At 35.4% G+C, this 12,804-nt stretch overlaps 1 protein-coding gene across 2 annotated transcripts; it reads right to left on the reverse strand.

The window, feature by feature from the left end:
- Positions 1-279: 279 nt before the first annotated feature.
- On the reverse strand, positions 280-12,562 carry LOC115991547 (11-beta-hydroxysteroid dehydrogenase-like 2). 2 transcript variants are annotated; one of them, XM_031115322.1, is made up of 6 exons: positions 12,124-12,559; positions 10,552-10,744; positions 10,233-10,318; positions 1,602-1,733; positions 1,396-1,524; positions 280-638 (listed from the first exon to the last, which is right to left on the reverse strand). In XM_031115322.1, the coding sequence occupies exons 1-6, from the start codon at positions 12,304-12,306 to the stop codon at positions 438-440; spliced, it is 924 nt and encodes a 307-aa protein (XP_030971182.1). In that variant the 5' UTR covers positions 12,307-12,559; the 3' UTR covers positions 280-437. The 2 variants fall into 2 exon arrangements, with proteins under 2 accessions (XP_030971182.1, XP_030971183.1); XM_031115323.1 differs by lacking the exon at positions 1,396-1,524 and having other exon boundaries at positions 12,124-12,562.
- Positions 12,563-12,804: the final 242 nt, after the last annotated feature.

Below are 12,804 nucleotides of genomic sequence, written 5' to 3' on the forward strand. Positions count from 1 at the left end.
AAATATATGCTATAATAATAAATAAATAACAGTTATTCCATAAATTATATTATTTTAGTTAATAAGTTAGAATAATTTATGTTTATGAACTTATAAATTATATATAATTTTACTACAAATCAAACTATTTATATTATCATTAAGTTATAAATAATGATTTAATCTCTTATGACTTTAATTACAAACCTACATAATCTAATATCAAGTTTATATAAGTATATATTTATACATCTATACATATAAACATATAATGTCATATATATTTAACTCGAACTTTCATAATCATGAACTTGTTCAAGAATACTTTATTTTATTTGAGCTTGGCTTATTCATAGTTGAGGGTAAAATAAGCTTAAGCTTAGCTTATTTGTTAAATAAATGAACATATTTAAGTTTTTCTCTCACGTCAAGCTCAAACTGTCTATTCATTTACAGCACTAGTCCTTTGAAGTCCAAGGCCAATTGACAAAAAGTGAGTGGAAACACCATTCAAATACTTCAGGACACACGGTTTTGACCCAAAATCCCGCCTTCATCCAAGATGGCTCAGTCAAATACATGTCTCCACTGCAAGTGCTATCCAAAATTGCCTTGGCACACCCTTCTGTTGTCTCAGTTGGGATCCAATTAGCTTGAGCCTAACCAGAAATCACATTAAGAAAATGAAAAAGATACCTCTTTTTTTTTAGAGAATAAGAATTGAATTGTAGATAATGGCTAAGTTGGCAATAGAAATCACACATAGTAGAGGCCATTACCAATTATTATGCTGAACAGGGTACAAAATGGTTAGCACAGTTATTGTTAGGCCTAGGTACTCATGTTGTCAGATAACCATCCGGTCGGACTCCAAACAACTATAAAGTCTTAAGTTCAAAAATTTGAGGTTGACTATAGATTCTCAACAAATCAATTATGGTCAGAATTGAACAGTGTAATTTGTGTTATGAAATAGGTATATTCGCAAAACAAAATCAAGTTCACCAACAATCCCTTGATGAATTGGCATATGTTAATGATATAAGCGCAAGATTTTCTTGCACATCCACATGGGGGCTGGAAATATTTTAAAAATATATATTAATACAAGCTTTGGTTTGATTGATACTGATAGGCTATAAAGAAGAGCTCATTTTTGTCAAACACAGGTGAAAAATAGAAATTAGGCATCATTCTGTTTTGATGTTCTTCCAAAACCTTCCCCCTCTCCTCCATAAACTCTAGCCATATACCAATAGCTGATGCTTTTTGGAAAGAACAAATTTTCAAAGACCTTAGAAACCTCTTGGTATGGGTTAAACACCTCAATGCATATAATGTAAATGCAACAAAAAATGGTAGGGTAAACAATTAGTTAAGTTAGATAATTAACAATATACTTTTTCTAAAGCCTACCTGTAAAAAAAATTCGCCTTGTGTTATTTCTGACTCTATTTTTCCAGGACTAACAATTGTAATTCCAATATCCTGTCCAAATTCAGTTCTTAATGTCTCAAAAAAGGATATCAGGGCTGCCTTGCTTGCCTGAAGCCATCACAGATTTCACAAGCAATTAGTGAGAAGGAAAATATGGGAGTAACACAAATTACGAGATTTCTTACATTGTAGAAGCTCAATCCTGGAGCACCTAACCATGCTGCAGTTGAAGCAATTACAACAATCTTCCCTTTGCTTTTTCTTAAGTGTGGAACTGCATAATGGGTGCTATACACTAAACCCCAGAAATTTATGTCCTTAAAAGCATGAATTTAGAGTCAGTTAGGGCGAGTATGCAACCTAAAACTCAAACAAAATATAGTTTAAAAATTTGAATTCTAAGGTTTGCAATTTTGTTGCAAAGTTTTTAGGTGTGAATAACCTAAAGGATTTGAATTGAACCACAATACCTATTTCACTTTGACAAATATGTAAATATTGGAATATGATTCTCTAAATTTTGCTTAAAATATGGAGAAATTTTATTTCACTATTAAGGTTTTTTGTTTTTTAGTGTAAAGTTGTTATTTACAACTATTTTGTGTTGGCTTTAATTCCGTGCCAAATTTGATTGTAATTTTATTCAATCTTATGTATCCTATATTTTATGTGGGATTCCAATGTATGGGTTATGTGTGAGAAAGAGTGTGAAGACTCAAGACAACATTGAAGATCAAAGGAGTTTTCATGGGTAGCTTGCAAGTGTGAAGACTTCCCGCAAAGTGAAGCCATGTGCACAGCACATGACTGGAATGCGAAGAGTCATGAAAGCTGGTTTTTGCAAGTATTTTGCGGGTTAGGCCTTCCCGCAAACCCATGAAATTTTCTGTTTTGCTATTTTAACATATCTACTCCACCATGTCTTCACCCACACTATATATACCATCATTACCCACATATTGAGAGGAGTACTTTTCAGAGAGATAACCCTAGCCATAACCCTTGAGAGTTAGAGATTGTCAAACCCATAATCCTCTACACAATCCATTATGGTTTTCCTCAACTCCTACCTCTCCATATCCAAATCCTTGAGAGATTGATAGCCCAAATACTTACCATACCCATTCTAAGTGTAAAGTGAGATTTTGGTGCTGCTAGGAAGCACTGGAAGATGCTGGGAAGCATTGGAAGAAGCCATTTGTTTGGTGGATGCAATCTAGCTGAATTGCATGATCCGGAGAGCTAGAGAAGACAAGGCTTCGTCAAGTCAGTTGGTAGCAGGAGCTTGGAGAGCTCAAGTACATGGCGTAGACTAGGTTTAGAAGGTATTTTGTTATTCGTGTACTTCAACTTATTCTCTAGTGATCAATTTACAGCTTGGAGGACAGCGGAGAGGTTTTTCACTGAGTACTTCAGTTTCCTCTTAGATAACACATCTCGGTGTTATCTGTGTTTGCATCCTTCTTCCCAACTCTTTTAGCTTTCATTTTATTGTTGATATTTGATGAATATGGCTTAGAGTAGTTTATTGTTTGTTCACTCGCATTTACTCTATTCTGCACTTAGTTTAAGTTAGAGTAAAATTAATCGAGCCGTAATTTTTTATTTGGGAGTCTAAACAGCTCTTGTATTTTCACACAAATTCGAGCTTTCAATTGGTATCAGAGTGGATGAACTTGTTGTGGTTTCATTACCTAAGTGCGATCCTAAACCCTTTTTGAGATGGATCAATCTCAATCGCTTAATGCTCCTCTATACTTTGATGGGAGCAATTATGCATTTTGAAAAGTCCGTATGAGGGCATTTCTATGTTCCATCGATGATAGTGTTTAGGACATTGTTGAGATAGGATGGACTAGGCCAAAGGCCGCAAAATCCTCATGGGATAAGGCAACCCTTGCGGCAACTAACGCTAATAGCAAGGCTTTAAATGCTATTTTCTGTGGTGTTTCTCCTGACGAATTTCACAAGATCTCTCATGTTACAATTGCCAAGGAGGAGTGGCAAATCCTAGAGACGACTTATGAAGGCACCAAAAAGGTGAAGGTTACCAAGTTGCAAATGCTTACCACATGCTTCAAGGAGCAAAAGATAAGTGAAGACGAGTCATTCGACTCATTTTATGGGAAGCTAAATGAAGTGGTGATTGGGAAATTAAACTTGGGAGAAAAGACGGAGGACTTCAAGATTATGAGGAAGATTCTACAATCATTGCCGGAGAGCTTCCATACAAAGGTCACTGTCATTAAAGAAAGCAAAGACCTTGATGAGATTAAAATTTAAGAACTCATCAGTTCTCTTCAAACCTATGAGCTATCTCTACCATCACAAAGAAAGAGCAAATCTCTTGCTCTCAAGAAAATCAATGAGAGATTGGAAGCTCAAGACTCCTCAGATGAGGATGAGGTTGAAAAGGATGTGGCGTACCTTGCTAAGAACTTCCGTAAGTTCTTAAAGTTCAAGAGAGATGGGAAGTCATTTAAGAAGGGTGAATTCTCGAATTTCAAGAAGGACAAGAAAGACTTCAAGAAGAAGGATTCAAAAGATTCCCCTCCATCTCAAATGGTCATGTGCTTTGAGTGTAAAGGGCATGAGCATGTGAAGAAAGAATGCCCCACGTATTTGAAAGCAAAGGGTAAAGTTTTTGCAACTACCTTTAGTGACTCAGATGGCTCCAATTCAGATTCAAAACAAATTTGTAACGGAGAAGGAAATTACTTCGCATTTATGGCCATTGCACCCGTGGACTCATCGGAAGATTTGAGCCTTCTAATGGAAGAACTCAATGAGTACACCGAAGTAGAGTCTATAGGAATTAGGGAAGAATCTGATGATGAAGACAAAGGAACAAAGGGATTGCAAGAATCCTATAATTCTCTTCTTGAGAAGATCGGAGAGTATGTGAGAGTGGCTAAGGCAGCCATCAGAAAAATGAAGAAAGCAGAACAAGACTACAAGAGCATACTCGTGAAGTATAAAGAAACAAAGTGTGATGTTGAGGCACTGAATGAGGAATTAACTGAAGCCTACTCCAAGATCAAGTTTCTTGAGTTTGAAGGATTCAAGCTAATGCCAAAGTGGAGCGGGTTGCCTCCAAGAAGCTTTATGAAGTGCTCGCTCATCAAAAGCCTGCTTCTGACAAAAGTAGCTTAGGATATACTAGAGAGAGTAGTTCAAGTGCCAATGTGTCCAAGGAGATGAAGTTTGTTAAGGCTAAGGAACCAATGGTAGCGACTCCAAGTGTTGAAAATGTGAAGGTGGAAAAAAACCAAATGGAACTACTCAAAAGGTTTTGACAAAACCTCAAAACCTCAAAAACCATTTGTGGCCAAACCAAAGGCTAAAGGGAAGTCTCTGCCAAAGCCTCAAAGAGGTCCTCAAGTTCAACATTTTTGCCACCATTGTGGAGTTCGAGGACACACAAGACCTAACTGCTATAAACTTCATGCATTGAAGAAAGTAGATTCTCAAAGGCTAAGAGGACAAGGAAAGGGGAATTGGAACACCAAGCAATCAAAAGGGCGAGAAGCTGATTTCGGTTTTGGTGATGTGATGAAGATAATAGATACCATCACTTCTTGTTTGGCAAGATTTAGTCAAAAGTTTGAGAATCACAGCTCTAGTACCCGATCCTCTAAGGATATCACCCTAAACGCACGTGCCGTGTGGGTGAAGAAGGGTACATATGCATAAGCATTTAGACCATGTCCATGCATTAATTCTGTTTTTGAGTGTGTTGAAAAATTCAAAAACCCATAAAAATTGAAAAATCTCCAAAAAGTTTGATCGCTTGTGTTGTGTATATCACATGTGAGTTTGGCCTAGTACCTTCGTACTAATGGCGCAGTGCATTTATGAGCTTAGCTTGTTATGTATGCACATCTATCTTTGTGGGGAAATTCTTGACATCTATGTGTGATTGTTGTAAATCGACCTTCAAGCTTGTCATGAATGATTAGTCAATATTCTTGATGGTTTTGATACATGCATAGACTTGTGCCTATATACCTTCACACATCTTTATGTTTTTTCTTTATAGCTCAACAAATGTCAAATCTCGAAAAGAGATAATGAGCAGCAAAAGTCGTCGTACATACTAGTATTTGACTAGGAAAAAGGGAAAGTGACTTGTATTGAAATGTATGGTGCCCAAAAAGCCAATGACTTACTCTCAAAATTGAAATATCAAATATTTTCAAGCATTGATCTCAAAATGAGATGTACTGTTCTTAAACGATCAAAAGTTATGAGTTGATTGAAGCCAAAAGAAATGCTTCAAAATTATGTAATCATTTTCTTGTGGGAGGTCATATATGTTCATTTCTATAATTGAGATAGACCACTTGACTTAATACTAGTTGTGTATGACTTGATTGAATTGATCATTGTAGCTTCACTTTGGACTAAGGACTATTTTACATTTGATATTCACACACAACACACAAGACTTTTGTTCAATGAATGCTTATTTCATTTGTGTGATTATACATGTTCAAATGTGATGTGTATACTCAATTGCTTGTCGATCAAACCCAAAAAGAATTTTGAGTATTTTATATGTTTTTGAAAGTGTTTTTATAATCTCATGTTTTGAGTTTTTGTTCAAATTGCATTATTCATGTTTTTCATCAAAAAATCCTTTAGAGGCATTTTTGTGAGAAGCTCACGAGTGAGCTCTTCCCGTGAAAATGGGCTAGGCAAAGGATGAAAACACCAAACTTCAGACAGAAATTTTCACGACTGTTTCGTGACTAAAGGCTACTCGGGAAAATTTTTGTGCTTCAAAGCCATTTTTCGCAAGTAACTTTGCGAGAAGCTAACCCGTGAAAAATGCGTGTTTTCAGTTTTAAAGGGTTGATGAAGACAGTTTTTCAAACACAATTATTTTTCCTTCACTTTGGCTCCCTCAAGCCTCTCTTAACCTAAAACCTATTTTCACTCAAAAACTCAATCAAATCTCAAGTGCAATCTTCTCATAATCATCTCTAAGGTATGTTTATTCAATATTTTCTATTTATTTACTTAGAATATGCCTTAGATTCTAGGTTTTGCTTGAGTTGGGTTCGGTTTGAACAAGGGTTGGGAAACTTTAAGTTTTGACAAAAAAATTTCAATTTCTTGATTGGGCTTTGTCCCATTTGGTTTGTTTGTGTTTGTGTTTGTGTTGGCCCTTTGTGGCATTTTAACATGTATTTAGGCAAGATTCACTCATGTTCATGCATTCTTTACATGCTAGTTGTGTTGGTGGGCACCAAGTGTTTGATAAAATGCCTAAAAGGCATTTTGGTGTTGTTTTGGACTCCAGTGAGTACCAAACTTTGTGGATTACCATGATTATACATGTTTATCATGTTTTGATCATTGGTTGCATGTTTTATACACTTTGACCTAAATGTGCTTCGTCATGCTTTGCACATGCATCACATAGGCACACCACATGTACACTTGATACACACACTTGTTCACTTGTCATGTTTTGCATATCAATCATGCTAGATATATGTTATTACATGTTTAGCTCTTACAACATGATTTGGTGACATTGTTTATGTTTTTTTTTTTTGGACTTTGTGTTTGTTTTATGGACTAACATGGTACTAATCAAGTTTGCATTTTTTGTTCTGTGTTTTTGCACTTGTTCCTTTGTGCTTTGTGAATGTTTTTGTTGATGTCTCCTACTAAGAATTCTGCCACAAAGAAATCATCAAAGCATCCATGCTCGGACTCAGAGAATTTTCAAAGCATTGAGGCAAACATGGCCTACAACGACTTCTACAAAAAGGCATCAATCATCATGGAAAGGGTTGTAAGAATGGAGACCCTTGAAAACACTTTCATTCCTGAGGTATTCAAGAAGAGGACATGGACAAAGCTGCTGAACCCAAGTGGGAATGTCTTTGCCGACATCATAAGGGAATTCTTTGCAAATGCCCTTATGGAAGGGGAACGCATAAACTATTGGGTAAGGCAAAGAGATTATCATAAGGGAGTCCATTCAAGAGGTATTAGAAGTTCGTCCACCATCTTAACAAATTTCTATACAATATGATGATAGATTGGATTCTCTTGAGCCAATGGCGGATCTCCTCAGTGGCTCTCTCAAAAAGAAGTCAATGAACACAATTCCTTTCACCACAGAGATGAGGACGTTGGCTTATATAATGATCCACAACCTCTACCCAGTGACGAACTTGACCACATTGTCTGGACCAAGAACGATTTTCTTGTATGATCTCTTCACACATAAGGAGATCGACATATGCGGTCACATATACTACCTCCTGACCAAAAGCATCACCAAGAGGAACTCAAGAACAATCTTGCCATTCCCAAGTCTCATTATGGCTCTCATAGCAAAAACAAGGCTGAAGATTCCAAGCAGTCTTACCATCATGCAAAGGGACTATCTGATTGGTGCTCAAACGGTGATTTGAAGCAAAGCCCACATAACCGGACCAAAAATTGGCATTTCTCAAATCCCAAGGGGCAATGTTGAGGAAGAAGGTGGGGACACGGAGGAAGAGATTGACAGGTTCACATCAGCCTCGGAGGGCTTTGTACAACCATCTTCCCAAGCACAAGCACGGGGACTCGATCGTCTTAATCGTCTCATTGCAAGGATTGAGCAGATGTATGGTATGCTAGAATCCCATGTGTAGCACACCTCGGATCAGTTTTCCTATATCGAAGGCCAGATTACTACGCTATCGTCTCAGATTGAAGACATGATGATGGAGCAGCGGCAGCAACAAGAGGGATTCGAATCAGAATCTGAGCAGTTCTAGGCTCTTTGGCCATTCCGATCAAAAAGGGGGAGAAAGTTTGAGGTAGAGATGCACAATTTGAGGGGGAGCATAGCATAACATTTTAAGGGGGAGTATAGCATTACATTCCATAGACATTGGTTCATTTTGTTGGTGTTTTAGTAGTTTACTTTGGTTTTAGTAGTTTACTCTTTTATCTTTATAGTCTTTATAACTCTTTGATATTTACACTTTCTTTTAAAGCTTTAAAGTACTCTAGTTCAAAAATTTAGTTTATATTTAGTACTTTGTGTTTTGTATCTTTGCTTTGTAGCATTTTTAAGTACTTTTAGATTATGTTGCATTATCTTTGGTACTACACACTTGTGCCTTTGTTGGATTGTATATCCTTGGTGCAAATACTTCTTGTATTTTGCATTGGTTGTGTGTTGGACATGCAATTGATTTCTGCATTGCTCTTAATTGCATTGCGTGTTTGGATGATGATTTTCCTACTAAATGTTTAGTGTAGTCATTCTTTAATGACTATTTTTGTTTGATCAAGTTATGCTTCATTGTTTATATATTGTTTATTACCTTGATCGCATTTACTTGCTTATATACGTACCTTGTATTCAACTTGTCATAAGTTTAATGAAAGTTTTGTTTGTGTGCAAGTATTTCAGGAGACAGGTGTATACGTGCAAGTGCTTCACAGCTTCTAGATTAGGTGTGAGTGAATTTTTCCATTGTTCCCAAACTCACATTTAAGTCTAGAGTCTGTTTTAGGAGTTTTGTCACAGAATAGCCAAAGGGAGAGATTGTAAAGTTGTTGTTTACAACTATTTTGTGTTAGCTTTAATTCCGTGCCAAATTTTATTGTAATTTTGTTCAATCTTATGTACCCTGTATTTTATGTGGGATTCCAGTGTATGGGTTATGTGTGAGAAAGAGTGTGAAGACTCAAGACAACATTGAAGATCAAAGGAGTTTTTGCAGGTAGCTCGTGAGAAGACTTCCCGCGAAGTGAAGCCATGTGCACAGCACATGACTGGAATGCAAAGAGTCATGACAGCTTGTTTTTGCAAGTATATCCCAGGTAAGGCCTTCTTGCGAGATACCCGCGAAACTTTCTATTTTGCTATTTTGACATATCTACTTCACTATGTCTTCACCCACACTATATATACAATTATTACCCACATATTGAGAGGAGTGCTTTTCAGAGAGAAAACCCTAGCCATAACCTTTGAGAGTTAGAGATTGTCATACCCACAATCCTCTACACAATCCATTGTGGTTTCCCTTAACTCCTACCTCTCCATATCCAAATCCTTGAGAGGTTAATAGCCCAAACACTTACCACACTCATTTTGAGTGTAAAGTGAGGTTTTGGTGCAGCTGGGAAGCATTGAAAGAAGCCATTTGTTTTGTGGATGCAATCAGGCTGAATTACGTGATCCAGAGAGCTAGAGAAGACAAGGCTTCATCAAGTCAGTTGGTGGTAGGAGCTTGGAGAGCTCAAGTACATGGGATAGACTAGGCTTGGAGGGTCTTTTGTTATTCGTGTACTCCAACTTATTTTCTAGTTGATCGATTTACTGCTTAGAGGGCGGCGGAGAGGTTTTTTACCGAGTACTTCAGTTTCCTCTTTGATAACACATCTCGGTGTTATCTATGTTTGCATCCTTCTTCCTTACTCTTTTAGCTTTCATTTTATTGTTGACATTTGATGAATATGGCTTAGAGTAGTTTATTGTTTGTTCGCTCGCATTTACTCTATTCCGCATTTAGTTTGAGTTAGAGCAAAATTAACCGAGTCGTAATTTTTTATTTGGGGTCTAAACAATTCTTATGTTTTCACACAAATTCGTGCTTTCATTTAGATCTTAAGGTTAATTGCAAAGATTCCTAATACCGTTAACAATAAGCCTAGACATGCGTTAATTTTCAATATTTTGGTGTTTCTGTATGGTTAACAATTGACATTATCTAAAACACAATAGCTATCACTATTCATTCTTAAATTCTAATAACAATCACAATAACAATCATGCATGCTGGTTTTATTACCATAACTGAAGCAATATTAGAGAATTGGGTGAACACTTCAAACAAGCGTATTTGTACTACCCCAGCGTTGTTCACCAAATGATCCACTGTTCCAAAAACCATACCAATCATAACACGAGTTAGAATTTTTATTTATTTTTTCACAAAAATCTATAGAAAATGAAAACACATCGCACAATATTATTTATTGATAAGTTAATTATATACACATGCACTCAATAGGTATTGAATTCACAATATAATCCTTTACCTTACTTTTACAAGGGAAGAATGTGTCGTTTGAGTTAAGACATTGTGAAAACAAAGATAAGACACTTACATCGTCCAAAATAGTTCACTATCTCATCAACAAACTGCTTACATTCTTCAACCTTGGAAACATCTGCACGAACCACAACAACCTCTGGTGACCCTAGCTTACGGGATCTATCTGCCACTGCTTGAAGACGATCTTCTCTTCTAGCAACAAGGGCTAAAAGAGCTCCTCTCTTTGCATACTCATAAGCAACATACTTCAAACCCACAAAATTAATGTCACATTACTATCATTTATCAATCTATATATTAATAAAGGCACAACTAGAAAATTTTCACTAGGGCCAAGTCTATGTAGTGGTACGAGAAATGTTTGTATTAATTATTTGTAAAACCATTCATAGTCAAGTGACAAGACACTAGAAATGTGTTAAATTAATAAATTGATGATTTAAAAAAAAAAAAAAAAAAAAAAAAAACAAGGATATCTAAACCTCTTCAAGTATCTGACTATTCCCTCGGCTGTATGCAGTCTCCTCGTCCCATACACACCGGTTAATTATAGGGAGGAATCCCTTAAGGGTGGCGCCAAGACATTGACAAGATGTTTCAAACCCAAAATCTCATGAGGTCTTAGAAACCACTAATTATACTAAAATATAGTGTTTATTAGAACTTTTATTTTTTTATTCTACATAGTTGAATGGATGACATAGATAAGCAAATGTGGATTATTAATGTTAAAAGGTAAAAATATAGTAAAAGAGTTTGAAAAGTTTTAAAAAAAAATTATAAGCTTAAAATTTTCCCATGATATTGTGATTGACGTAACTTCACTCTTACATGATTCCACCATTGAGTCATTGACATTACTTTATTTTGTTAGTGTTAGGTTCTAAGGAATTAGGAACTAATGTATTAGAACTTCATTTTGTAATGTTGGCAAACCATGATCAAAACGTTTTAGTCTTGTTTAGACTTGTTTAGACAAACAGTTAGTACTAATCAATGCTAAATTATGTACCAATTCTCCCAAAAGCTAAAGTTATTGGGATATAATAAATTAAATCATTTAACCACAAATTCCATCACTTCCCCTCACTTGTGGGCCGAAACTACCTTTTTAATAGATGAGGTCTAACGAGTGGGATTTTAAAAGGGAGGTAGAGCAAAGGAGACATGGGCCACTCTGATACCATGTTAAATCTCCGATTCTCCCAAAAGTTTAAGATATTGGGACATGGTAAATTTAATAATTTAACTACACAATTCTAACGATCACAACATGTCATTTTGTGTCAAATTTTTTTGAAAACTATTATAATGTATGTACGATGTATGACTTAATTGAAAATTATATATAAATAAATTAAAATTATATTAATAATTAGTGAATCATATAATAAAAAAACACATTAATTTTGTGAAGTATAGTAGGTAAATTTATTGAGCTACTTCATCCAAGCAAGGAATGTAATGTGTAGATTTTATAATATCAAAATTAATGTAAAATTATGATATATAATCAAAGTAATTAAACTAAATATTAATTTATTTTAAATTGCTAGAAAATTTTTATTTGAAATAGAATTTAGAAAATTATTGGTATGACTAAATATACATATAAAAAAATTACCTCACCAATTCCTGAAGAAGCTCCAGTGATGAGTATGACTTTATCAGCCACATTTTCTCTATATATGGATCTTTTAAAGGACCAAAGAAACTTGAGAAAAAGAAATGGTGGCATGAAGAGTAGTAATACGGTGAGAGTTATAGGAAGGAGTACAATGTTCAAGAATTTGTGAAGCAAATCCATATTTTTGCTTCAATGAACAGAGAGAAAGAGAGAGATATTAAAAACTCGAAGGAATTGGGTACCTAACAAAAGAAAGAGGTTTCAACTGGGTAACGTTCATTATCATTTGGATAGGATTTTGGTATTTCTAGCTTTTACAACTTCAAAATGATCACCAATTTGTCAATTTAGCGAAGAGGTGGCTTTACGTTACTTTGGGATCTCACATGAAGGACTTGAGATAAGGTACATTTAAATGTGATGTGAGAGTGATGTTGTATATGTGAAGATGTGGCTTCAATTAAACCATTAACTCGGTTAGCTTGAGCCTAATATTTGTTTTTGGCTGGAAATATTCAAGTAGGGACAGTTTGTTTTTAAATTGATTTGGACATTGGAGGAATTTTTTTTAACAAGTTATAAGATCATCCATATGTATTATTTAAATAAATTACATGATTAATTAAAAAAATTATGTAACTAAAAGCAATGCCGACCCAATTACTAGTCGAGTTAAGC

The sequence above is a fragment of the Quercus lobata genome, chromosome 5 (assembly GCF_001633185.2).
Source record: "Quercus lobata isolate SW786 chromosome 5, ValleyOak3.0 Primary Assembly, whole genome shotgun sequence".
NCBI lineage: Eukaryota > Viridiplantae > Streptophyta > Magnoliopsida > Fagales > Fagaceae > Quercus > Quercus lobata.

Coding starts and splice junctions, on each gene's coding strand:
- LOC115991547 (XM_031115322.1), bottom strand. CDS start 12,306: ATGGATTTGCTTCACAAATTCTTGAACATTGTACTCCTTCCTATAACT. Junction 1,525..1,601: donor CAGGATTGAGCTTCTACAAT/GTAAGAAATCTC, acceptor TGATGGCTTCAG/GCAAGCAAGGCAGCCCTGAT. Junction 639..1,395: donor AAGGCGAATTTTTTTTACAG/GTAGGCTTTAGA, acceptor ATTTCTGGTTAG/GCTCAAGCTAATTGGATCCC.